At 68.4% G+C, this 22,171-nt stretch overlaps 4 protein-coding genes across 9 annotated transcripts in view; 3 read left to right on the top strand and 1 right to left on the bottom strand.

Annotated features, from left to right (window-relative positions):
• The window catches only part of SH3GL1 (SH3 domain containing GRB2 like 1, endophilin A2), a 28,734-nt gene extending 24,229 nt beyond the window's left edge, over window positions 1–4,505 (top strand). The window contains exons 8-10 of one of the 2 annotated variants that reach the window (XM_077788811.2): window positions 228–352; window positions 745–798; window positions 2,249–4,505. In XM_077788811.2, the coding sequence (XP_077644937.1) occupies window positions 228–352; window positions 745–798; window positions 2,249–2,445 (376 nt within the window). In that variant the 3' untranslated portion in view covers window positions 2,446–4,505. The remainder of the gene's footprint in view (window positions 1–227; window positions 353–744; window positions 799–2,248) is intronic. The other variant, XM_077788812.2, reaches the window with a different exon arrangement.
• Window positions 4,506–4,758: 253 nt separating this feature from the next.
• MPND (MPN domain containing) lies at window positions 4,759–9,304 on the bottom strand. 2 transcript variants are annotated; one of them, XM_085562357.1, is made up of 13 exons: window positions 9,200–9,281; window positions 8,129–8,349; window positions 6,875–7,105; window positions 6,637–6,799; window positions 6,481–6,565; window positions 6,312–6,408; window positions 6,131–6,203; window positions 5,980–6,056; window positions 5,736–5,904; window positions 5,587–5,657; window positions 5,379–5,468; window positions 5,113–5,205; window positions 4,759–5,029 (listed from the first exon to the last, which is right to left on the bottom strand). In XM_085562357.1, the coding sequence occupies exons 1-13, from the start codon at window positions 9,204–9,206 to the stop codon at window positions 4,943–4,945; spliced, it is 1,464 nt and encodes a 487-aa protein (XP_085418483.1). In that variant the 5' UTR covers window positions 9,207–9,281; the 3' UTR covers window positions 4,759–4,942. The 2 variants fall into 2 exon arrangements, with proteins under 2 accessions (XP_085418483.1, XP_031362988.1); XM_031507128.3 differs by having other exon boundaries at window positions 6,637–7,105; window positions 9,200–9,304.
• Window positions 9,305–9,634: 330 nt separating this feature from the next.
• Window positions 9,635–16,517, top strand: STAP2 (signal transducing adaptor family member 2). Of its 3 annotated transcripts, XM_085562356.1 has the most exons (10): window positions 9,635–9,876; window positions 10,846–10,917; window positions 11,408–11,503; window positions 11,849–11,905; window positions 11,991–12,568; window positions 12,693–12,833; window positions 13,820–13,889; window positions 14,792–14,870; window positions 15,479–15,613; window positions 16,163–16,361. In XM_085562356.1, exons 1-10 carry the CDS (start codon window positions 9,784–9,786, stop codon window positions 16,222–16,224), a joined length of 1,383 nt encoding a protein of 460 aa, XP_085418482.1. In that variant the 5' UTR covers window positions 9,635–9,783; the 3' UTR covers window positions 16,225–16,361. The 3 variants fall into 3 exon arrangements, with proteins under 3 accessions (XP_085418482.1, XP_085418481.1, XP_085418480.1); XM_085562354.1 differs by lacking the exon at window positions 9,635–9,876 and having other exon boundaries at window positions 9,886–10,917; window positions 16,163–16,517; XM_085562355.1 differs by lacking the exons at window positions 14,792–14,870; window positions 15,479–15,613; window positions 16,163–16,361 and having other exon boundaries at window positions 13,820–14,486.
• Window positions 16,518–19,201: 2,684 nt separating this feature from the next.
• GADD45B (growth arrest and DNA damage inducible beta) lies at window positions 19,202–20,940 on the top strand. 2 transcript variants are annotated; one of them, XM_021544088.4, is made up of 4 exons: window positions 19,202–19,389; window positions 19,477–19,578; window positions 19,793–20,006; window positions 20,126–20,940. In XM_021544088.4, exons 1-4 carry the CDS (start codon window positions 19,352–19,354, stop codon window positions 20,237–20,239), a joined length of 468 nt encoding a protein of 155 aa, XP_021399763.1. In that variant the 5' UTR covers window positions 19,202–19,351; the 3' UTR covers window positions 20,240–20,940. The 2 variants fall into 2 exon arrangements, with proteins under 2 accessions (XP_021399763.1, XP_085418485.1); XM_085562359.1 differs by lacking the exon at window positions 19,793–20,006 and having other exon boundaries at window positions 20,126–20,842.
• Window positions 20,941–22,171: the final 1,231 nt, after the last annotated feature.

The following is a 22,171-nucleotide window of genomic DNA, read 5'->3' as shown; positions in this document are numbered from 1 at the left end:
TGGCCTGAATTCCTGAGCATTCCATAGCAAAACCTGGGATGTGTGGGCCCTCTCCAAACCCTGGGGAAGCCCCACATTCCAAAGGCTCCGGCACAGGGACTTGTGCAAATCCCTGTCTCCAAACCCCTTCCTGCCCTGTGCAGCCCCCCAGGAGGATAAACACCGTGTTGATCCCATCCTGTTCCATTCCTCACTGCGCTTTTCCACGTTTCTTTCCCCTGTCCCAGGATGAGGGAGGCTGCCTCACGTCCCAAGCGGGAATACAAACCCAAGCCCAGGGAGACCTTCGACTTCAGGGAGTCTGACCAGTCCAACGGGGGCTTCTCCTGCAACCCCACCCCCAAAGTCTCAGGTAATGCTGTCCCAGGTGTTCACTGCTGCCTCTGGAGCAGCCTCCCAGGGAAGGAGGGCAGCTCCTCTGCCTGCACAGGATGTTCCTGCTGTGGCTCTGGAAAACATCAGGAATGTCTCTAGATCGGGCTCTTGTCTCCTGGGACCCAGGAGCTTTTTGCTGTGTTGGCTTTGGGGATGTGCCAGAGGGGTCTCCAGCCTGGGCCTCTCGCTGTCAGTGCCAGACAGGAAAACTGAAGCCTCCCTCCCTCCTTGTCTTCCATCCCGCTGCATCCCTCCCTCCCTCCCTGATCCCGGCGGGTTCCTAACAGCATGGGGGCCCTGCTGTTTCTCCTAACAGATCCCTGCCTGTCCCCGTTGGTTTAAGCATGTCTCTCTTTTGTTTGGAAGCAGCTTCCGCCTCTTTCCGGTCGGACAAGCCGTCCCGGGCCTCCGTCAGGAGCATCCGTGAGTTTCCTCCCTCTGCACTGCTCCGTGTGTGGCCTCCTCTCCCCGTCCCTCCTGCCTGCTCCTCCCTGCTGCTGCTGCTGCTCCTTGGAGCTGCTCATCCCTCCGTGCTGAGCCTGAGCTGAGCCCCGAATTAACCCAGCCACGCTCCAGTGGGATTTTCCACCCCCAAAAGCAAAGCCTGGCTCACCTGGAGGAGCTGCAGCAGCTCCCAGCACCCAGGCATGTCCTGATCCACAAGGATCAGCTGCTTTCCCGTGAGACACTTCAAGGATTCCCCTGTTCTTACAAGCACCCAGCCCGGATCTCTCCCACTCCTGCTCCCTGTGTCCCTGTGGAAGGCTGGAGGCAGGAGGCAGAACCTCAGCTCATGGAGTTTGTGGGGTCCCAGCTGGGCCCCAGAGGGGTTGTGGGGTGATGTGGGGTCCGTGGTTCCTCCTGCAGGACCTTGGGATGCCTGGGCTGGGCTGGGGCTTGGAGCTGTTGTGCTGGGAAGGAGCCTGGAGCAGGGCCGTGGTGGTGGGACCAGCGATTTGGGGTGATTTGGGGAGTTCTTGCAAACCCATCCATGTCTGGCTGCTGCTTGTGGTGATTTCTGAGTGCTCTTCTCGTGCTGGGCCCTCCCTTGCTGTGGGGCCTGGAATCATGGAATGGTTTGGCTTGGGAGGGACCTTCAAGATATCTCATTCCACCCCCTGCCATGGGCAGGGACACCTCCCACTGTCCCAGGCTGCTCCAAGGCCTGTCCAACCTGGCCTTGGACACTTCCAGGGAAATTCAGCAGCTGGATGTGCCCTTGCTGCCATTCCCTTGCCCTGGCTGGGAGAGCCCCAGCACCGTGGGAAGGGCTGGGGGGGTCCTGCAGGCTCTGGAGATCTCTCTTAGCTCTGTCCCTTTCCACTGGGATTCTCCCAGCTCCAAAGCTGAGTCCCAAAATGTCAGAACACAGAGTGAGCAGCAAGAAACCCCGCAGAAAATCCCTTTGCAGCCAAAAGGTGATGCTTAAATCCCTGGAGCTGAGCTGTGGGAATGAGATTTCGTGCTTCTCCTGAGTTTTGAGGGGCTGCTCATGGATTTGAAGCCCCGTGACCAGGGAGGCAGCTGCTGCCTGTCCCTCCTGTCACCCTCAGGTGTGGGGTGACCCTTCCAGAGTCCCCCTCCATGTCCCACCCCACCACCGAGGTCCAGGGCAGGTTCTCAGCTCTCAGGAGGGGTAGGTGGCTTGCCAGTGATGCCACTGAGGTGGGAATGCAGCAGTGCAGGCAGGAGCAGCCCGGGGCTGTTGGAGGCAGATCTGTGCCACGACAGGAGCGGGGAGCAGAGGAGCAGTGAAACACCACTGGAGCCAGCCCTGCCAGCCCAGGCAGGATGCAGAGCCCGTGCCAGGCGTCCCCGGTGCCAGGGCAGGGCTGTGCAGGGTCCTGCTGACGTGTCCCCACTGTCCCCGCAGCCCCCCTGGACCAGCCCTGCTGCAAAGCCCTCTACGACTTCGAGCCCGAGAACGACGGCGAGCTGGGCTTCAAGGAGGGCGACATCATCACCCTGACGAACCAGATCGACGAGAACTGGTACGAGGGGATGATCCACGGCCAGTCCGGCTTCTTCCCGCTCAACTACGTGGAAGTGCTGGTCCCGCTACCTCAGTGAAACGGCGCCGCTCCGCCCCGAGTGTCCCGGGCTCCATTCCAGCTCCTGCCGCCCTCCCCGCCTCCCCTCGGGGCCAGGCGCTACCAGGGAACAAACCAGAAGGGTCCCACGGCCCCTTCCCCCCGTCAGTTTGGGTTTTTTTGGATTTTGTTTCTTTGTCCTTCTGGTGCTTGAACTTCGGTACTTTGTGCGCCCCAAGCCCCGGCCGTGCCGCCGGCGCTGCCCTGTCCCTGTCCTTGTCCTTGTCCCTGTCCTTGTCCCTGTCCCTGTCCCCATCCCTGTCCCTGTCCTTGTCCCTGTCCCTCCCCACTTCCCGGCTTTCCTTTGGGTCCAGCACCTGGTGAGGTAGGTGGGAGAGCCAGGATGTGTCCTGGACACATGGAGGGGACTGGGATGTGTCCTGGACACAGGAATGGGACTGGGATGTGTCCTGGACACACAGATGAGACTGGGATGTTCCCTGGACACAGGGATGGGACTGGGATGTTCCTTGGACACAGGGATGAGACTGGGATGTGCCCTGGACACACAGAGGGGACTGGGATGTGTCCTGGATTTATGGAAGGGACTGGGGTGTGTCCTGGACACAGGGATGGGACTGGGATGTTCCCTGGACACAGGGATGAGACTGGGATGTGTCCTGGACACAGGGATGGGACTGGGATGTGTCCTGGACACGCAGCCCCAGCCCCACCTCCCGCCCCAGCAAACGCTGCCCCTGTCCCCACAGATGCCCCAGAGGGATCCCAGAGGGATCAGGGGAGGGGGAGCTGGGGCACAGCAACACTAAAACACCCAGTGAACACTAAGGCAGCCCTGCAGGGCAGGTGCTGAGCCCTGCCTGGGCCTTGGAGCCATCCCTGCCCACCCTGCAGGGACAGTAGGGATGTCCCCTGCCCGCTTGGCCCCCTCCCCACAGAGCTTAGCCCCGTGGTGGGGGGCTGCTTCTTCTGCCCGTGGTTTTTTCCTGGACCTCGGGCTTTTCCTGCTACAAACTCTCCCAAAGTCGGTCACACCTGGAGGATCATCTGGAACTGGGCTGCAGCCCAGGGTGTCTCAGTGGTGGGGCAGAGGTTGTGGCTCCTCTGCCCATTCCCCCTTCCCGGGGATCCCTCCTGCAGCCGGAGCTCCCCTGGCCCTCCCTGTGCCCTCCCTGTGCTCCCACCCTGCCCACAGCCACCCTCCCTGGGGGCCACACTCCCCTCTGCCCCCGGGAGCAGGGATGGTTCATCTCGGGGGCACTTCTGCCCCCACTTCTCCCTGAGCTGTGCTTTTGCTGGCCAGGAGCTGGGCACGGGCTTGGCACGGAGTGCTTGCTGGGCTCCATGGTTTTCCTTGCTCCAAAAGTGGGATCTTCCCCTTGTGGGGCTGGGACGGGGCCCAGCCCTGCCCTGGGAGCCCCAGATCTGTGCAGGGCTGGGCTGCAGCACCCCTGTGCTCTGGGAGCCCCAGATCTGTGCAGGGCTGGGCTGCAGCACCCCAGCCCTGCTTTGGGAGCCCCAAATCTGTGCTGCAGCACCCCTGTGCTCTGGGAGCCCCAACTCTGTGCAGGGCTGTGCTGCAGCACCCCAGCCCTGCTCTGGGAGCCCCAAATCTGTGCTGCAGCACCCCTGTGCTCTGGGAGCCCCAGGGCTGTGCTGCAGCACCCCTGTTCCTGCTGCTCCCAGCTCCTGCTCCCCTTCCCTGTAAGGATTTGATCCGTGCATGTCCACACGTGTCCGACCCCTGCGCCCCAAAAAGTGACCCCAGCCCCAGGGGGGCCCAGGGCAGCCCCCCCTGCTCCCAGCAGGGCAGGGAGCCCATGGGACCGGGGTCCTGGGGTGTCCCTTCCCCGTCACGGGGACACCGGCTCCTGCTCAGGTGGATTGAAACGCGTTCTGTCAGCTGGGACACCTCGCTAGATCTTTTGTTTGGTTTTGTTTCGTTTTTGGTTTTTTTTGTTTGTTTTTTTTTTTCTTTTGTAATGGTTTCTCCTGGTTTTTAGGGGGAAAAAAAATGATGACCCACAATTCTTGACTTGTATCTCTGAATGAAAGTATTAAATGTTTTCTTCTTTCTAACGGCTGCGTCGTGGAATCGGGGAATGGCTCGGATTGGATGGGGTCTGGGAGGTCACGGGCAGGGACACCTTCCACTGCTCCAGGCTGCTCCAAACCCTGTCCAGCCTGGCCTTGGGCACTGCCAGGGATCCAGGGGCAGCCACAGCTGCTCTGGGCACCCTGTGCCAGGGCTGCCCACCCTGCCAGGGAGGAATCCCTCCCATCCCCTTATTCCCGGCCATGGCAGGATGTCCCCAGCCAGCAGAGCCGCCTCTCGGGAACTGCTCTTTAATCAAACTACCGCTTCCACAAACCGCTGAGCCACAGACTCCCCGGGGCCGGCGGGGTCGCGGGGGGCTCCGGGGGCTGCCCGGTACCGGCTCCGGTGGAGCCCCGGGGCTGCGAGCCCCGCCCGGGCTGCGGGAGGCGCCTGCTCCGAGTGCAGGGCCCCCGGGCGCTCACCCACTGAGCTTGAGGAGGCTGAAGATCTGCTCCAGGACGTGGGTGAAGCTCTGGTCTTTAGGGGTGCGGGAGGCCAGGGAGCCCTGCAGAGGGGGAGCCCCCGCTTCATTCCAGCACAGGGGATGGGTGCCCCAGCAAAACCCCCTCCCCTCCCAGCCCTCCCCACCTTCAGCTTGTCCAGGTAGGTCTGATCCTGACTCCAGAGCTCCTGGAACTTCACCAGGTCGGGGGCTCCCTTGTAGAACTCCACCAGCAGCGTCTGGGGGGGACAGAGGGGCTGCAGGCCCTGGGGGTGCCCCAAAGCTGCGGCACCGAGACCGCGGTGGGCTGGCACCGTCACCAGGGCTAAGGGGACATGGGGACAAGTGGTGGGGTGCCAGCCTGCCCCCCAATAGGCTCAGGGGGCTTTGGGGGCCCCCACCCCTCTCTCACCATCTCCTGCACGACGTCGTTGGTGAGGAACCCGTCCTGGATGTAGGTGACCTCCACGTCCATGGGGATCCCGTAATCGTTGGGCCGTTGCTGGAGGGTGAGGGAGCCGGGCAGGGGTCACCCCACAGCTCTGGGACCTGACACCACCCCGGGGGGCACCCGAGGGTGCCAAGTGGGGGGACCCCACCCCAAATTCTCCCCCACTTACCTCTGGCGGCGGCATCACCCAGAAGGGAGCGATTTTGGACTCCACGCCGGGGTTGCCGTGGTAGAAGGGCCCTGTGGGGACAGAGGGGGCTGGCACAGGGGGGTGACAGCAGCCTCGGCCCCCTGGGACCCCCAGGGGCGGGCACGTACCGCAGATGAGCCCCAGGCAGGGCTGGAAGCCGTTGCCGCTGCCCTGCAGCTTGAGCTGATAATCCATCTGCGCGTCGATGTCGTGCAGGGACGGCAGCGCGGGCCCGAAGGGGTGGCTGTGGTACCACCCCACCAGCGACAGCCCCCGCAGGAACAGGCTCTGGCAGATCTGGGGGGGCACCAACCGTGGGTTCGGGCCCTCCGGAGCCCCCTGCCCGCTCCCCGGGCTGGAGCAGCCCCTCACCTCCTCCTCCACGGCGCCCGCGGCTTCGGCATCGCCCAGGCGGGTCCGGCACGGGAAGGCTCGAAGCACCGTGAGCACTGCGGGGACACGGGGCTGGGTGACAGCCCGGCCCACGGCAGAGCCACCCCCACCCCCCCCAGACCCCACCTACACTGGGTGTTGGTGTCCCACCGCCCCCCCAGGTACCCCACCACTTCGCTCCGCGTCAGGTGGCTGTGGAAATCCTAAAGGAAAAGGTCAAAAGCAGCGGTTTAGCACTAAAAGGACGACACGAGGGACACCCCGCTCGCTGCAGGCGTCCCCGGTGCCATCAGTGTGGGGAGGGGACGCACCAGCAGCAGGAGCACGTTGCTGGAGATGGCCACGTTGAAGGGCTGGAATTTGTTGATGGCAGCAAAGGACGTCACCTCCACCAGGGTCTGGGGGCTCCTGGAAGAGGCACAACCCCGCGGTCACCGCTGTCCCCTCCCTGCCGCGCCCCGGGGTCCCGGGGTCCCCTACCTGGCCGAGTCGCGGGTGCCCAGGGTGCAGTAGCGGACGGGCACCCGGGCTTTCACCTCCAGCCTTTTCCCTGCGCTGCCGGCATCTGCCAAGGACACGGTCCCGTCACCGCGGCCGGGCTGCCCGGGGACCCCCGGCACCCCCACGGCGGCTCACCCGTGCCCGCCGGCTCCGCCAGGCTCTTGCCCTGCTGCTTCTTGCTCCTCTCCTCCGGTTTTTTGGGAGCCGCCGGCTCCGGCATCGCCACCCGACCCTCCCTGGCCGCTTCGTCCTCCTCATCCTCGGGCGGCTCCTCCTCCTCGCCCTCGCTGGCCAAGCTCTGCGAGCAGACGGGGCTGGCACCCAGCTCGCCCCCTGCCCTGGGGGTGCCACGGGGAGGCGACGCCGGTCCCACCTCCTCGGGGGGTGGCACGTTGGGCTGGTGCTGGCGCAGCCAGGCGGCCTTGTACTGGTCCAGCTTCTGGCCCTTGTAGCGCACGGACGCCCAGCCGCAGCCCGACTTCTTGGCGGGGTTCACCAGGCGCTTGCAGTGCGTGGCCCAGGCGCTCGGGGAGTTGAAGACCTGCCCCGTCTCCTGCCACGTAATCGTCCCGTCCGAGCCCAGGTCCCCCACGAACTTCTTGCCCTGGGGGCAATGGCGGGGGTCATGTCCTCTTGTCCTCATCGCTTCTCCCTCAGCCCCATCGCTGTCCCACGTTCGCCATCTGTGTCTCTTGTGCTCAGCCCACATCCCCAGTCCTCATCCTGTGTCCCGTTTCCCGTCCTTTTCCCTGTCCCGTGTCTCCTGCCCTTTCTCTGTTGCTTGTCCCCAGCTGTATTCCCAGTCCCCATCCCTATTCCCTGTCCCCATCCCTATTCCCTGTCCCCATCCCTCTCCCTGTCCCCATCCCTATCCCCTGTCCTCATCCATTCTCAGTCTCCATCCCTATCCCTGTCCCGATCATCTCTCCCCTGTCCCCATGCCCTGTCTTCTGTCCCAACCCCTGTCCCCTGTCCTTGTGCTCCCTCCCCTGTCCCCACTCCTGTCCCCTGTCCCCACCCTTGTCCCCTGTCCCCATCTCTATTCCCAGTCCCCATCACTATTCCCAGTTCAAATACCCTCTCCCCTATCCCCATCCCTCTCCCCTGTCCCTATCATCTCTCCCCTGTCCCCTCTCCCCTGTCCCCACCCCTGTCCCTGTGTCCTGTCCCCTGTCCCTGTGTCCTGTCCCCTGTCCCCATCCCTGTCCCCTGTCCCCATCCCTGTCCCGTCCCCATCCCTGTCCCCTGTCCCCCTCCCTGTCCCCTGTCCCTGTACTCTGTCCCCTGTCCCCATCCCTGTCCCCTGTCCTCATCCCTGTCCCGTCCCCATCCCTGTCCCCTGTCCCCATCCCTGTCCCCCTTCCCCGTGCCCTGTCCCCTGTCCTCATCCCTGTCCCGTCCCCATCCCTGTCCCCTGTCCCTGTGTCCTGTCCCCTGTCCCTGTACTCTGTCCCCTGTCCCCATCCCTGTCCCCTGTCCTCATCCCTGTCCCGTCCCCATCCCTGTCCCGTCCCCATCCCTGTCCCCTGTCCCCATCCCTGTCCCGTCCCCATCCCTGTCCCATCCCCATCCCTGTCCCCTGTCCCCATCCCTGTCCCCCTTCCCCGTGCCCTGTCCCCGTGCTCACCAGGTAGTAGATGGACAGGACCCCTCTGCCCGGCTCCAGGAGCCCGTCTCGGAGCAGGACCCTCAGGGTGATGCCCCGGCGGGTCAGCACCGCCCCCCGGGCCGCCCCCGCCGCCTTCGCGCCGCTCCCGGCCTCGGGCTCGGCCTCGTCCAGCCCCGGCTCCAGCTCATCCTCATCCTCCTCCAGACACTCGTCCCCGCCGGGGGAGGCGGCGGCCAGAGCTGCGGGGGAGAGGGGACACCGTGTGACAGCACCCCTGGGTGTCCCCCAGAGCACCCTTGGGTCCCCCCACCATGGTTTCTGCCTCCTGCGGATGGGGACACGGGGGACGTGGGGACGGGAAGAGGTGGACATGGGGACGCGGGGACATGGAGGGGCTGGAGGAGGGCTCGGGGACGGGAGTTGGGGGACACTGAGGCGGGGACATGGGGGTGAGGGCACAGGAGCGTGACAATACAGAACTGCGGGCACGGGGACACGGCTGGCGGGCACAGGACCGGGCTGGGGGACATGGGGACACCGCTGGGGGACGCGGCTGGGGAGCCCGAGCACGGCTGGGGGACACGGGGACACGGTCGGGGGACACGGGGCTGAGTCTCCTCTGGCCCCGCAGGTCCCGGAGCCCGGGGCTGCGGGGAGGCCGGGGGTGACACACGACAGCTCCCCGGGGGAGAGGTGCCCCCGCCCCGCCCCCGCTCCGCTCCTGCCCCGGGATGTCCCGGGATGTCCCGGGATGTCCCGGGATGTCCCCAGCGAGGTCCCGCGGGCGCGCGCTCGGGCAGGTGCACGCGCGTTCCCCGGGGGGCGGGGAGCGAGTGACCGGTGCGCGTCCCCGGCCGGGGCGCGTGTCCGTGCGCGATTCTCCGCTTCCCGGTGCGCTCCCGGTGCGTGTCCGGTACCGGGAGCCCGGTGCGTGCCCGCTGTGCGCGTGCTCGGTGCGTGTTCGGTGCCCGGCGCGCGCGATCCCGGTGCGTGCCCGGTGCCCGGTGCGTGTCCGATTCCCCGCTGCCAGTTCCCGGTTCCCGGTTCCCGGAACCGGTGCGCGGTGCGCCCCCGCCCCCCCCCCGGTACCTGCCATGCTCCGCTCCCGCCGCTCCCGCCGCTCCCGCCTCCCCCCGGTGCGCGCGGCGGCGGCGGCGGCGACACGTGACGGGGCGGCCCCGGGCGCCCCGCCCCGCCCGGGGGGGTGAGGGGACACCGGCACCGGGGGGGGACACGGGCACTCAGCCCCGCACCCAGACACGGACCCCCCCTCCCGGCGGGACCCCCTCGCTCCGGCCCCGGGGAGGGGGGACACCGGCACCGGAACCGGGCGGGGGGACCGGCAGGAACCTGCTGGGTTCGCCCCCGCACCTGCCACACCGGGCGGGGGACGGGGGGGCTCAGCCCCGCGCCGGGCACGGACCCCCAGCCCGGCAGGGACCCCCGCCCGCCGCCCCTCGCCCCGGGGAGGGGCACGGGGGGCACCGGCACCGGCTCCGGGAGCGTGCGGGGGGCGCAGCCCCGCACCTGCTGCGCCGGGAGGGACGGACACGGCGGCTCAGCCCCGCACCGGGGATGCCCCGTTCCGGCCGGGACACCCGCCCGCCGCCCTTCGCCCCGGCCCGGGCGGGGCCGGTGCCGGGAACTGCGGCGGCTCCTGCGCGGCGGCGGAGATGGAGCGGCCGGTGCCGCTGCCCCGGAGAACCCGGGCCCGGGCCCGGCACTACTACGAGGGCTTCGTGGACAAGCGGGGGCCGCGGGATCAGGTGGGCGACACCGCCGGGACCGACCCCGGCACGTCCCGGCACCAACACCCGGGACTCGCCGGGACCGAGCGCCAAGAGCGACCCTCGGGTACCCCGGACCGATTCCCGGGACCGCTCCCGGCACTCCCAGTCCCGGACCCCCCGGGACCGACTCCCCGTGTCCCCTCAGCCGCCCGGGACCACCGGCTGTGTTCCCTGAGGAGCCCGGTGCCGGTTCCCTGCTCGTGGTGCCGATGCCAGCGCCGGCTCCCGGTACCGGTTCCCGGTTCCCGGCTCCCGGTGCCCGATTCTCGCTGCCTGGTTCCCGGTTTCTGGTGCCGGTGCCGGCTCCCGGTGCCATTTCCCTGTTCCCGGTGCCGTTTCCCTGTTCCCGGTGCCGTTTCCCTGTTCCCGGTGCCATTTCCCTGTTCCCGGTGCCATTTCCCTGTTCCCGTTGCCATTTCCCTGTTCCCGGTGCCGTTTCCCTGTTCCCGGTGCCATTTCCCTGTTCCCGGTGCCATTTCCCGGTTCCCGGTGCCGTTTCCCGGTTCCCGGTGCCATTTCCCTGTTCCCGGTGCCATTTCCCTGTTCTTGGTGCCATTTCCCGGTTCCCGGTGCCGTTTCCCTGTTCCCGTTGCCATTTCCCTGTTCCCGGTGCCATTTCCCGGTTCCCGGTGCCGTTTCCCTGTTCCCGGTGCCGTTTCTCTGTTCCCGTTGCCATTTCCCTGTTCCCGTTGCCATTTCCCTGTTCCCGGTGCCGTTTCCCTGTTCCCGGTGCCATTTCCCTGTTCCCGGTGCCGTTTCCCGGTTCCCGGTGCCATTTCCCTGTTCCCGGTGCCATTTCCCTGTTCCCGGTGCCGTTTCCCTGTTCCCGGTGCCGTTCCCCTGTTCCTGGTGCCATTTCCCGGTTCCCGGTGCCGTTTCTCTGTTCCCGGTGCCGTTTCCCGGTTCCCGGTGCCGGTGCGGAGCTGAGCCCGTCCCTCCCCGCAGGGCTACCGGAGGGTCTGGGCCGGGCTGCTGGGGCTCAAACTCGCCTTCTACACCGGGCCCCAGGACCACGAGGTACCGGGGCTCCTCCGGGCGCGACCCCCGGGACTGGGACCCCCGCCCGGGCTGTCCGGCCGGGCCCGGGGGGTTTCTCGGGACTGGGACCCCCGTGGGACCCCCCGAGGCTGGAGACACCCCCGGGCTGGGACCCCTCAGGGTGGGACCCCCAGGACAAGAACCTCTGGGTGGAACTGGGGGGGCTCCCCCAGGCCGGGACCCCCAAGATTGGGACCCCCCCTCCTGTGCGGGCCCCAGAGACGCCCCTGGGGCGGGATCCCCTCAGGGTGGGACCCCTGTGCCCCCTCCCCGAGCTGGGACCTGTCTGGTGAGACCCCCCCCAGGATTGGGGACCCCCTCCGTAAACCCCCCTGGGCAAGGACCCCCGAGGTTGGGACCTTCAGGTGACACTGGGGGGACCCTGGCTGAGGTGGGGGTGGCCCGGGGGGGCTGCGGCTGGACGTGCTCGTGTCCCTGGGCCGGGGGTCCCACCCTTGGGTGCCCCCAGCCCCTGGAGCTGCTGGACCTGGGCGAGCTGGTGACCGTGCAGGCCGAGGACGGGGCGCTCGTCCTCAGGCTGAGGGGACAAGAGGTGACAATGAAGGTGAGGGGCAGCCACGGGGGGGGCCATGGGGGGCTGGGGGTACCCGGGGGATCTGGGGGTACCTGGAGGGGGGATCTGGGGGTACAGAGGGGACAGGATTTCAGGGCTGGGGGGGGTTTGGGACAGGGACCGCGGGAGGCATTGGGGAGTGTAAGGGAAGGATTTAGGGACACAGAGGGGACAGGATTTTGGGACTGGGGGGACTGGAGGGCAGATGGGGAAGGACTTTGGGGTACAGGGGATGCACAGGGGTGGGGGGGCTGTGGGATTTGGGGCCAGGGGACTGCAGAGACCTGTGGGGGCACAAGGGACAGGCCACCCTCATGTCCCTGTGTCCCCTGGCAGACGGAGAGGTGGGACACGCAGGAGATGTGGCGGGGATTCATCCTGACCATGGCCAAGGTGGGCACGGGGCGCTGCCCGGGGGTCCCGGGGCGACAGGGACGTCTCTGTGCCATCACCGCCACCACCGCCGTGTCCCCCGCAGATGAAGATGCCCCGGGACCTGGCGCTGCTGCCCGGACACAACATCCAGCTCCTGGAGGCTCTGCGGGAGGAGCGGGAGCGCAGGGACAGCGCCGTGTCCGCGGCCACCCCCGTGTCACCGACCACCCCGGTGTCACCGACCACCCCCGTGTCACCGACCAGCCCGGTGTCACCGACCATCCCCGTGTCACCGGCCACCCCCGTGTCACCGGCCACCCCGGTGTCACCGGCCACCCCCGTGTCACCGGCCACCCCCGTGTCACCGGCCACCCCGGTGTCACCGGCCACCCCCGTGTCACCGGCCACCCCGGTATCACCGGCCATCCCGGTGTCACCGACCAGCCCGGTATCACCGACCACCCCCGTGTCACCGACCACCCCGGTGTCACCGACCACCCCCGTGTCACCGGCCACCCCCATGTCACCGACCAGCCCCGTGTCACCGACCAGCCCGGTGTCACCGACCAGCCCGGTATCACCGACCACCCCCATGTCGCCGACGACCCCCGTGCCGCCGACCAGCCCGGTGTCACCGACCAGCCCGGTGTCACCGACCATCCCCGTGTCCCTCTCCGAGCCGTGAGTCGGGGGTCGCGGGCTGGTGGGGAGGGGGGTCCCCATCCTCCCTGGGGACCGGCGTGTCCCCACCGGGGGTGGCTCGGCGTGGCCGGCGGTGACCGTGGGGGGTCCCCGGGGTCCCCAGGGTCCCCAGCTGCTTTTTCCAGGTGAGCCGCGCCGAGGCCGAGCGGCTGCTGGAGCGCAGCGCGGCCCGGGGCAACCTCCTGCTGCGGCCCGCGGGGCGCGGCCCGGGGCTCGCCGTCAGCACGCGGCAGGAGCGGGACGGGTCCGTGCCCGGGGGGTCCCCAGGTGTCCCCAAGGGAGAGGGGTGTCCCCAAGTGTCCCCAAAGGGAAGGGTGTCCCCAAGGGAGAGGGGTGTCCCCAAGTGTCCCCAAGGGGGAGGGTGTCCCTAAGGGGGTGTCCCCAGGTGTCCCCAAGGGAGAGGGGTGTCCCCAAGGGGGTGTCCCCAGGTGTCCCCAAGGGGAGGGTGTCCCTAAGGGGGTGTCCCCAGGTGTCCCCAAGGGGAGGGTGTCCCTAAGGGGGTGTCCCCAGGTGTCCCCAAGGGGAGGGTGTCCCTAAGGGGGTGTCCCCAGGTGTCCCCACGGGGAGGGTGTCCCCAAGGGGGTGTCCCCAGGTGTCCCCAAGGGGAATGGGTGACCCCAAGTGTCCCCAAAGGGAAGGGTGTCCCCAAGGGAGAGGGGTGTCCCCAAGTGTCCCCAAGGTTCTGGGATGTCCCCAAGGTGTAGGGGTGTCCCCAAGGGGGAGGGTGTCCCCAAGTGTCCCCAGGGGAGAGGGGTGTCCCCAAGGTTCTGGGATGTCCCCAAGGTGTAGGGGTGTCCCCAAGGGGGAGGGTGTCCCCAAGTGTCCCCAGGGGAGAGGGGTGTCCCCAAGGTTCTGGGGTGTCCCCAAGGGGGAGGGTGTCCCTAAGGTGGTGAGGTGTCCCCAAGGGAGAGGGGTGTCCCCAAGGTTCTGGGGTGTCCCCGAGGGAAGGGTGTCCCTAAGGAGCAGGGTGTCCCTTAGGTGACGGGGTGTCCCCAAGGGAAGGGTGTCCCCAAGGGAAGGGTGTCCCCAAGGAGCAGGTGTCCCTAAGGTGACGGGGTGTCCCCAAGGTTCTGGGGTGTCCCCGAGGGAAGGGTGTCCCCAAGGAGCAGGGGGTCTATACGAGGGGTGGCCCAGGTCCCCATGGGCTGCGGGGACACCCCTTGGTGGCCCCAGGGGGGTGGGGTCCCCTTGCGAGGGGGGTCCCCAGCCCCTGAGGCCGCCCCCCCGCAGGACCCCCGTGGTGAGGCACTACCGGGTGAGGAGGGACGAGCAGGGCTACGCCATCGACATGGAGACCCCGGTGAGGGACACGGGCTGGCCCTGGCGACAGGGACCCCCACCCCGGCCACCCCCGAGCCCCCCGGCTCACCCCGGGCACCGTGTGGGCACCAAGGGTGGGCAGCCCCCGGGAATCCCGCGAGCACCCAAGGGTGGGACCAAGGGGTCCCCAGGGGGCTGGGGCTCAAGGAACTGGGACCCCCAAAGAAGGGACAGGGACCCCCAGCTTTGGGATCCCTGGGAACCCCCACGAGACTGGGACACCCCAAGGGGCTGCAGCCCAGCGGGTGGGACCCCCCGGGCAGGGTCTGGGGGTGCCGGGGATCCCGGTGACCCGGGGCTGTCCCGGTGTCCCGGGCTGTCCCGGTGTCCCGGGGGTGTCCCGGTGTCCCGGGGCTGTCCCGGTGTCCCTGGGGTGTCCCGGTGTCCCGGGCTGTCCCGGTGTCCCGGGCTGTCCCGGTGTCCCGGGGGTGTCCCGGTGTCCCGGGGCTGTCCCGGTGTCCCGGGGCTGTCCCGGTGTCCCTGGGGTGTCCCGGTGTCCCGGGCTGTCCCGGTGAGGCGGGGCTGTCCCGGTGTCCCGGGGCTGTCCCGGTGACCCGGAGGTGTCCCGGTGTCCCGGGCTGTCCCGGTGACCCGGGGCTGTCCCGGTGACCCGGAGGTGTCCCCGGTGACCCGGGGCTGTCCCGGTGTCCCGGGCTGTCCCAATGACCCGGGCTGTCCCGGTGTCCCGGGGCTGTCCCGGTGTCCCGGGCTGTCCCAATGACCCGGGCTGTCCCGGTGTCCCGGGCTGTCCCAATGACCCGGGCTGTCCCGGTGTCCCGGGCTGTCCCGGTGTTCCGGGCTGTCCCGGTGTCCCGGGGCTGTCCCGGTGTTCCGGGCTGTCCCGGTGTCCCGGGGCTGTCCCGGTGACCCGGGGTTCCCCAGCTGCGCTGCTCGGCGCTGCCGGAGCTGCTGCGGATCCTGGTGCGGAGCAGCCGGGGCAGCCTGCGGCCCCTGGAGCGGGGTGGGCACCGGGCGGGGGGCTCGGGGGGCTGGGGGGGCACCGGGGCTTGGGGAGTACCGGGCTGGGGGGCTCCGAGGGAGATCAGAGGGGTCTGAGGGGTCTCAGATGGGTGTGGGGGGGCTCGGAGGGGTCTGGGGGTGGTCAGAGGGGTCTGGGGGCTCGGGAGGGTCTGGGGGTCTCAAAGGGGTCTGGGGGGCCTCGGAGGGGTCTGGGGGGGCTCAGAGGAGGCTCAGAGGGGTCTGGGGGTGCTCAGGGGGGTCTGGGGGCTCAGAGGAGGCTCAGAGGGGTCTGGGGACGCTCGGGGGGGGTCTGGGGGCTCTCGGGGGGTCTGGGGGAGCTCGGGGGAGTCTGGGGGGCTCAGAGGGGTCTGGGGGTGCTCGGGGGGTCTGGGGACGCTCGGGGGGGGTCTGGGGGTGCTCGGGGGGTCTGGGGGAGCTCGGGGGAGTCTGGGGGGCTCAGAGGGGTCTGGGGGTGCTCGGGGGGGTCTGGGGGCTCAGAGGAGGCTCAGAGGGGTCTGGGGGCGCTCGGGGGGGTCTGGGGGCGCTCGGGGGGTCTGGGGGTGTCGCCTGCAGACGGAGGGTCTGTGACCCCCCCCCGCCCCGCTGCAGAGTCGGTGCCGATGGACGGGAGCCCCCCCCCGCTCAGAGCGGCCCTGAGGAGGGGGCGGCCGGCCCTGAGGAGGGGCAGAGCCCCCCCCGGCTCGGGGCCGGTGCCCGGGGAGCGGATCCGCGTGAACGAGCCCGGTGAGGCCGCCCGGGACTGCGGGGAGGGAACGGGAGGGGAGGGGAGGGGAGGGGAGGGGAGGGGAGGGGAGGGGAGGGGAGGGGAGGGGAGGGGAGGGGAGGGGAGGGGAGGGGAGGGGAGGGGAGGGGAGGGGAGGGGAGGGGAGGGAAGGGAACACCCCCACCCCGAGCCCTGACCCCCCCCGGCCCCGCTGCCACCCCCCAGCACAGCGAGGGGACACCAAGGGGACACACAGGGGACACGGGGGGTGGCAGCAGGGGGACACCGGGTCCTGCCAGCGGCTCGGGGGGCAGAGGGGAGGAGCGGGGGGCTCCTGGGGGGCTCAGAGGGGTCTCAGAGGGGTCTGGGGGGATCAGAGGGGTCTGGGGGGGGCTCAGAGGGGTCTGGGGGGATCAGAGAGGTCTGGGGGGGCTCAGAGGAGGCTCAGAGGGGTCTCAGAGGGTTCCAGGGGTCTCAGAGGGTTCCTGGGGGTTCCTGGGGGTTCCGGGGGGTTCCTGGGGGCAGGGGGATCCTCTGCCAGGCGCTCACAGCTCCATCCCCCCGCACAGCGAGTACCCAGGAGCTGCTCCGGGAGCTGCCCGAGAAGCTGCAGCTGCGCCAGGCTCAGTGATGGGCAACTCTGGGGGTGCCCGCTGCCCCCCACTCTGTGCCAGCAGCCAGCAGGACCCCCCCTCACCCTCAGGAAAACTGTCCCCAGTGTCCCCCGGCCTGTGGTGGCACCGGGGAGGGAACCCCCCTCACGTTTTGGGGGGGCACTGTAAATAAAGAACCCTGTGCCCACCCAGCCCCTTCCTGCTCCTGGCACCACGGGGGTGTCACAGGAACCCCAAAGTGCCCCCTGGCACCACGGGGGTGTCACAGGAACCCCAAAGTGCCCCCTGTGCCCCCAGCACGGCCGGGTCACACCCACATCCCGATTTATTCTCCGGGGGGGCACGGAGTGGGGAGGGGGGGGTGAAATTGTGATTTTTGGAGCTCACTGAACCAAATGAATCGAGCGTTTCAATTTTAGTTTGTGGAATTCTGCGTTGAATTTTTACCTTCTGCCCGAGCAACCTTTTGCCACGGTACAAAGGGAGCAGGAAAATGCGAATTTGGGAAGATTCTCGCCTAAAGGGCGATGGCAGCGGAGGCAAAGAGGCAGATAAAGAAGCTCCTCTGCCTCCGAGCTTATCGAGAATGACCGAGCTACTGAGATAAACACACAAAAAGGAGAAAAGCTCAGGAGTTTAATCAGGAAAATACCAAAAATACCAAATCTTCAGCCTGAGACCACAGCAAACCCCCCAAACTGCCCAGACGGGCGTGGACCCATTTAGGACAGGGGTTGAATATATGGAATATAATATGTATTTATTGACGTGGAACATCTTTGTGAATGAAGTGCGGCTCACACCGAGGCTGGGGCACAAATCTTGGAGGAATATCTCACTGTGCCAACGTGCCCACTCCAGAAACGCACCAGCTTGTGGAGTTTTTATTTAATTTATTTATTTATTTGTGTGTTTATTTATTTATTTATCCCGCGGGTGCCGAGATTTATTTCACTTCACAAGGAACAGGGTCAGTGTTTGTGGTCCTGGCCCTGTGGCCCTGGAGCCCGAATCAAAAAATTTGGATTTTTTGAGGGCAGCAGCCTCCCCAAAAATTCCAAAATGGCAAAAAAAAAACCGGTCCAGACCGGGTCCGGTGCTGCCGGTCCTGCTCCGGCTGGGTTTGGGCTCCCCCAGCCCGGTCCCGGTCCCGGTTCGGTTTCCCCCAGCCCAGGTCGGTGCCGGGTTCATGAACCCCAGCCCGGCCCCAGTCGGGTCCCGGTCCCGGTCCCGGTTCCGGGTCCCGGTCCCGGTCCCGGTCACGGTCCCGATCCCGGTTCCTGGTCCCGGTCCCGATCCCCGGTCCCGGCCCTCGGTCCCCGGTCCCCGGTCCTGGTCCCAGCTCCTGATCCCGGTCCCGGTCCTAGCCCTCGGTCCCCGGTCCCGGTCCCGGTCCTGGTCCCGGTCCCTATCCCCGATCCCTATCACGGTCCCGGTCCCGGTCCCAGGTCCCCGATCCCGATCCCGGTCCCGATCCCGATTCCAGCCCCCGGTCCCCGATCCCGGTCCCGATCCCGATCCCGGTCCCGGCCCCGCGCCCCGCCCACTCCCGGAGGCTCCGCCCACCACCGCTCGCAAAGCCCTCTGGGTAATGGAGTCTCCTTTTAAGGGCGCGCAAAGCCGCTCCAGGACTACACTTCCCAGAAGACTTTGCGGCGGGGGCAGCAGACAGCGCCGCCTGCTGGCTCGGAGCGGGAGCGCGGCCATCGCTGCGCTGGGTCGGGGGGGGACACGGGGGGACAGCGACCGGGAACCGGGGACACCGACAGGGGACCGGGGACACCGACAGGGGACCGGGGACACCGACAGGGGACCGGGGACAGCGGGGACACGAACGGAGCGCCAGCACCGCCGTGGGCTGCGGGCAGCGTGGGCAACACGGCTCAGGAGGACGCGGCCGCGGGAAACTGAGGCACGGCGCGGGCGCGTCCCGCGACCCCCGGAGGTTCACGCGCCGCTCCGGCCCCGCAGCTGCGGGACCGGGGGGGCCCGGGTGAGGTGACCCCGCCGTGCCAAGCCCCGGGACAGCGGGAGCGCGTCCCCGCGGGCCCGGGCCGTGTCCCCGGCAGGTGGCGGCCGCGGAGCGCGGAGCTCCCCGCGTGTCCCCGTTTCCCCGCTCCGAGCGCGCCGACCCCTCCCGCCCCCGGCTGCCGGTCCCGGTGCACGGACCGAGCCGCCCCCGCGCGCCGCCGCGGGCATTGCCGCCCCCCGGTGCAACCCCCGCTCCACCGACGGACCCCCGGTGCAGCCCCCGCTGTACGGACCGTTCCGCCGCCCACCGAGCGACCCCCGCTGCCGCCCCGGTGCACTGACCGAACCCCGATCAAGGAACAACCCCCGGTGCACGGACCGAGCCCCCGGTACAGCCCCAACTCCACGCACTAAAACCCCGGTGCAGCCCCCGACCCCCGGTGCAGCTCCGGTCCCACGGACCGACTCCCGCCGTGCAGACCCCCATGCACGAACCGACCTCAGGGACCGACACCCGGTGCAGCTCCCGGTCCCACAGATCACCCCCCGGTGCACCGACCGACCACCGTTGCAGGTCCCGGTGCAAGGAACGACCCCCGGAGCGGGTCCCGGTGCAGCCCCCCGGTGCAAGGAACGACCCCCGGTGCAACTCCCGGTGCAAGGAACGACCCCCGGAGCGGATCCCGGTCCCACGGACCGACCCCGGCCCCCGGTTCCCCCCCGGTTCCCCCCCGGTTCCCCCCCGGTTCCCCCCCGGTTCCCCCCCGGTTCCCCCCCGGTTCCCCCGTTCCCGGCCGGTCCCACGCCCGTCCCGGGGGGGCGCAGTTTCAGGGCGGGGTTTCCCCCACGCTCCCCCCCCCCTCCGTTTCACCCCCACGTGGGCCCCGCCGGCGGCGCCCAATCAGCGCCTCGCCCGTGGGCGGCTCCGCGCGGCGCAGCCAATGGGCGAGGCGGGGGCGCCGCGCGAGGCCCCGCCCTCCGGCGGGAGGCTATAAAAGGCGGCGCCGGGCGCGGCCGGCGTTCAGAGCGATCGTGCTGGAGCGGCGGCGGGAGCGGAGCGGGACCGGGGATCGCGATAGCGCCGCGATATCTCCGCGATATCCCCGCGATAGCCGCGCTCGGGATTATTGCTCTTGGAGTTTGCTTTCTTCTTCTGCGGATTACAATTGCACCATGACCCTGGAGGAGCTGGTGCCTTGCGACAGCAGCAAGTAAGTGGCGGCGGCTCGCGGCGTTCGGCGGGGGGGTCTGCGGTTGTCGCCGCCGCCGCTCACCGGCTCCGTCGTTCCTCCCGGCAGGATGCAGGCGGTGAGCGAGGCGGTGGAGCGGGTGCTGGTGGCGGCGCAGCGTCAGGACCGCCTCACCGTGGGGGTCTACGAGTCGGCCAAGCTGATGAATGTGTGAGTATCGCGACAGGGCTCTGTCGGGGGGTCTGTCGGGGGGTGGCTCATCTCGGCCCGCTTAGAAAAGCTGGCTCTTGCTAGGAGCTTTTATGGGGTGGTGACCAGGCAGAATATGGGGGATCTGTCCCCCACTCAGTGCGACAGGGAGGTGACACGCGTGGGGGGGTGACAGCTCCGTGGGACGGGGTTCTAACTCGCCGCGGCCCCGCAGGGACCCCGACAGCGTGGTGCTGTGCGTGCTGGCCACCGACGAGGAGGACGAAGGCGACATCGCCCTGCAGATCCACTTCACGCTGATCCAGGCGTTCTGCTGCGACAACGACATCCACATCCTGCGCGTGTCGGGCATGCAGCGCCTCGCTGCCATCCTGGGCGAGCCCGAGCCCGGCTCCGAGCCCCGCGACCTGCACTGCCTCCTGGTCACGGTGAGCGCGGCGGGGACGCGCCCGGTGCCCCCGTGCCTCGGTCGGGGAGGGTGGCGGGGCGGCTCGGGGACGCGCGTCGGGGCGCTGGTGGCACTAACATCGTTCTCCTGCTTCTCCAGAACCCGCACACGGACGCCTGGAAGAGTCAGGGGCTGGCGGAGGTGGCGAGTTACTGCGCCGAGAGTCGCGACAGGAACCAGTGGGTGCCTTACGTGTGTCTGCAGGAGCGCTGAGCCCTTCCCGGGCTGGACTTGGAGGATTAAAAACATTAAAAAAAAAATAAAAACCCAACACAAAACAACAGGGGAAAAAAAAAAAGGGAAGAAGAAACAGCCAGTTCCAAGCCACAATCCCCAAAACCCACCGATTTTATTTTTCTTTTGGACCGGAGAGGAGGAGGAAAGGGGAGCGCGGCCGCTGCGGTGGGAATGGAGGAAACCGTGCCGAGCCCGGAGGGGGACGCTGGCCGGAGCCCGGGTGGACACTGGCCGGAGCTCCGGTGGACACTGGACACGGGCACTGGCCGGAGCCCGGGTGGACACTGGACACTGGCCGGAGCTCCGGTGGACACTGGACACGGGCACTGGCCGGAGCTGCCGGCCGAGGAGCCGTGCTGGACCGGGAACCGGAGCCGAGTGAGCCCCGGGCGGGCGCTGCGGAGCGCGGGGGGGTGACCCCGGAGTTGGACATCGTCGCGATTTTTGGGCAGCTGGGACCCGATGGAGGCGAGGAGTGCAGAAATCTGGATTTTTAAAAATTTTTCTTTTGGTGCAAAAACTGCTTTTTTCAAGGAATTATGGACGTCCGCACAGATGGACCTGCACCTCCCGAGTGCTGCTTTTGCACTTGGAGACCCTGAGCTGAACTTTTTCCAGAGTTTATTCTTCTACTGAGCGAGGAACTAAATTTATTTGCAATAAAATGTCTGACGTTAGTGGTGTTTGCTCTTCCCTGCGCTCTGCTGGAGCCGTTCCCAAGGGAGCGGGATCGGCGCCTCCTGGGTGGGTTTTGGGGTGGGCTACACCTCCCCTAAGGGCTCTGCACGCTTTTGGGGGGGGCCTTTTGTAGGGCCGGGGGTTCCCACCCGTGTGTGGCCTCTCTGCTGCTGCTGGAGGAGAAATTCCCACCCCACCCTTCTCTGAAAAAGGGGTTTTTTCCAAGAAAAACACCCACGAGGTGCCCTGAGCTCCGTGGGAAGCTGAGCACGGGCTCCCCCCGGGCTCGGGGCTGGAGTTTTCCCCCACCCGCGCGGAAACCGCGGCCGTGGGAAGCGGCCCCGGGGCTGCCCGCGGGGGTGGGGGCACCCCGGGGAGTCCCCGCGCCCCCATCCCCTCCCCCGGCCGCGGTGGGGGAGTTCCCTCCGTCCTCCGGGGGTGGGGACAAGGACAACCCCGAGGGCTCCGGGGAAACTGAGGCCGGTGCGGTCGGGGCTGGGTGGGAAATGGGGACCCGCGGGGGCTCCCCGGGACACGCGTGGGGGGCTTGGCGGAGCGGCTGCGGCTCCCCTGAGCTGGCCGTGCCCCGTGTCACCCGCGCGGTGTCACACGGGGTGAGCGGGAGCGGTGCCAGCCCCGGCACGGAGCCCGGCCGGGACACGGCGACCGGCCAGCCCCGGTCTGGGGACGCCGTGGCCGGCCCCGAGTGTGGCGCGGCTCGGGGACGCGCCCTGCGCCCTCCTTTGGGGTTTTGACTGCGGGGGAAACTGAGGCACGGTGCGTGACAGCCACCGCAGCGCCACCCCGCCGTGTCCCGGCGGTCCCAAGGGACAAGGGGGTGACAGCACCACAGCACCCTCTGGGTGGCCCAAACCGCGACCCCCCCGAGGTCCCCCAGCTGTGGGGTGGGGGGGGCGCGATGGGGTCGCGCTGTTCCCCGGGATCCTCCCGGGAAAATCCCGCAGGGAAAGGGCCCGAGGGCGGCTGAGGCCGCCGCAACTCGTTTCACTGATGAGGCAGCGCGGTCACGAGGCCATTCCTGTCGCCGCTGTCACCGCGGCCGTGCCGCTCGTGTGACCGGTGTGTCAGGCCGCCGCTGTGTCACGGGGCCGGGAGGGGTGACCGTCCCCCCCAGACCTCCCCTGTGCCCCCCAGACCCCCCAAAATCTCCCTTCCCACCCGCAGGAGCAGCCCCCCCCCCCCCCCCCAGCCGGGTCACGCACATGCCAC

This window comes from Lonchura striata, chromosome 28 (genome assembly GCF_050655825.1).
Source record: "Lonchura striata isolate lonStrDom1 chromosome 28, ASM5065582v1, whole genome shotgun sequence".
NCBI lineage: Eukaryota > Metazoa > Chordata > Aves > Passeriformes > Estrildidae > Lonchura > Lonchura striata.
This window is presented reverse-complemented; position numbering and strand designations above follow the sequence as displayed.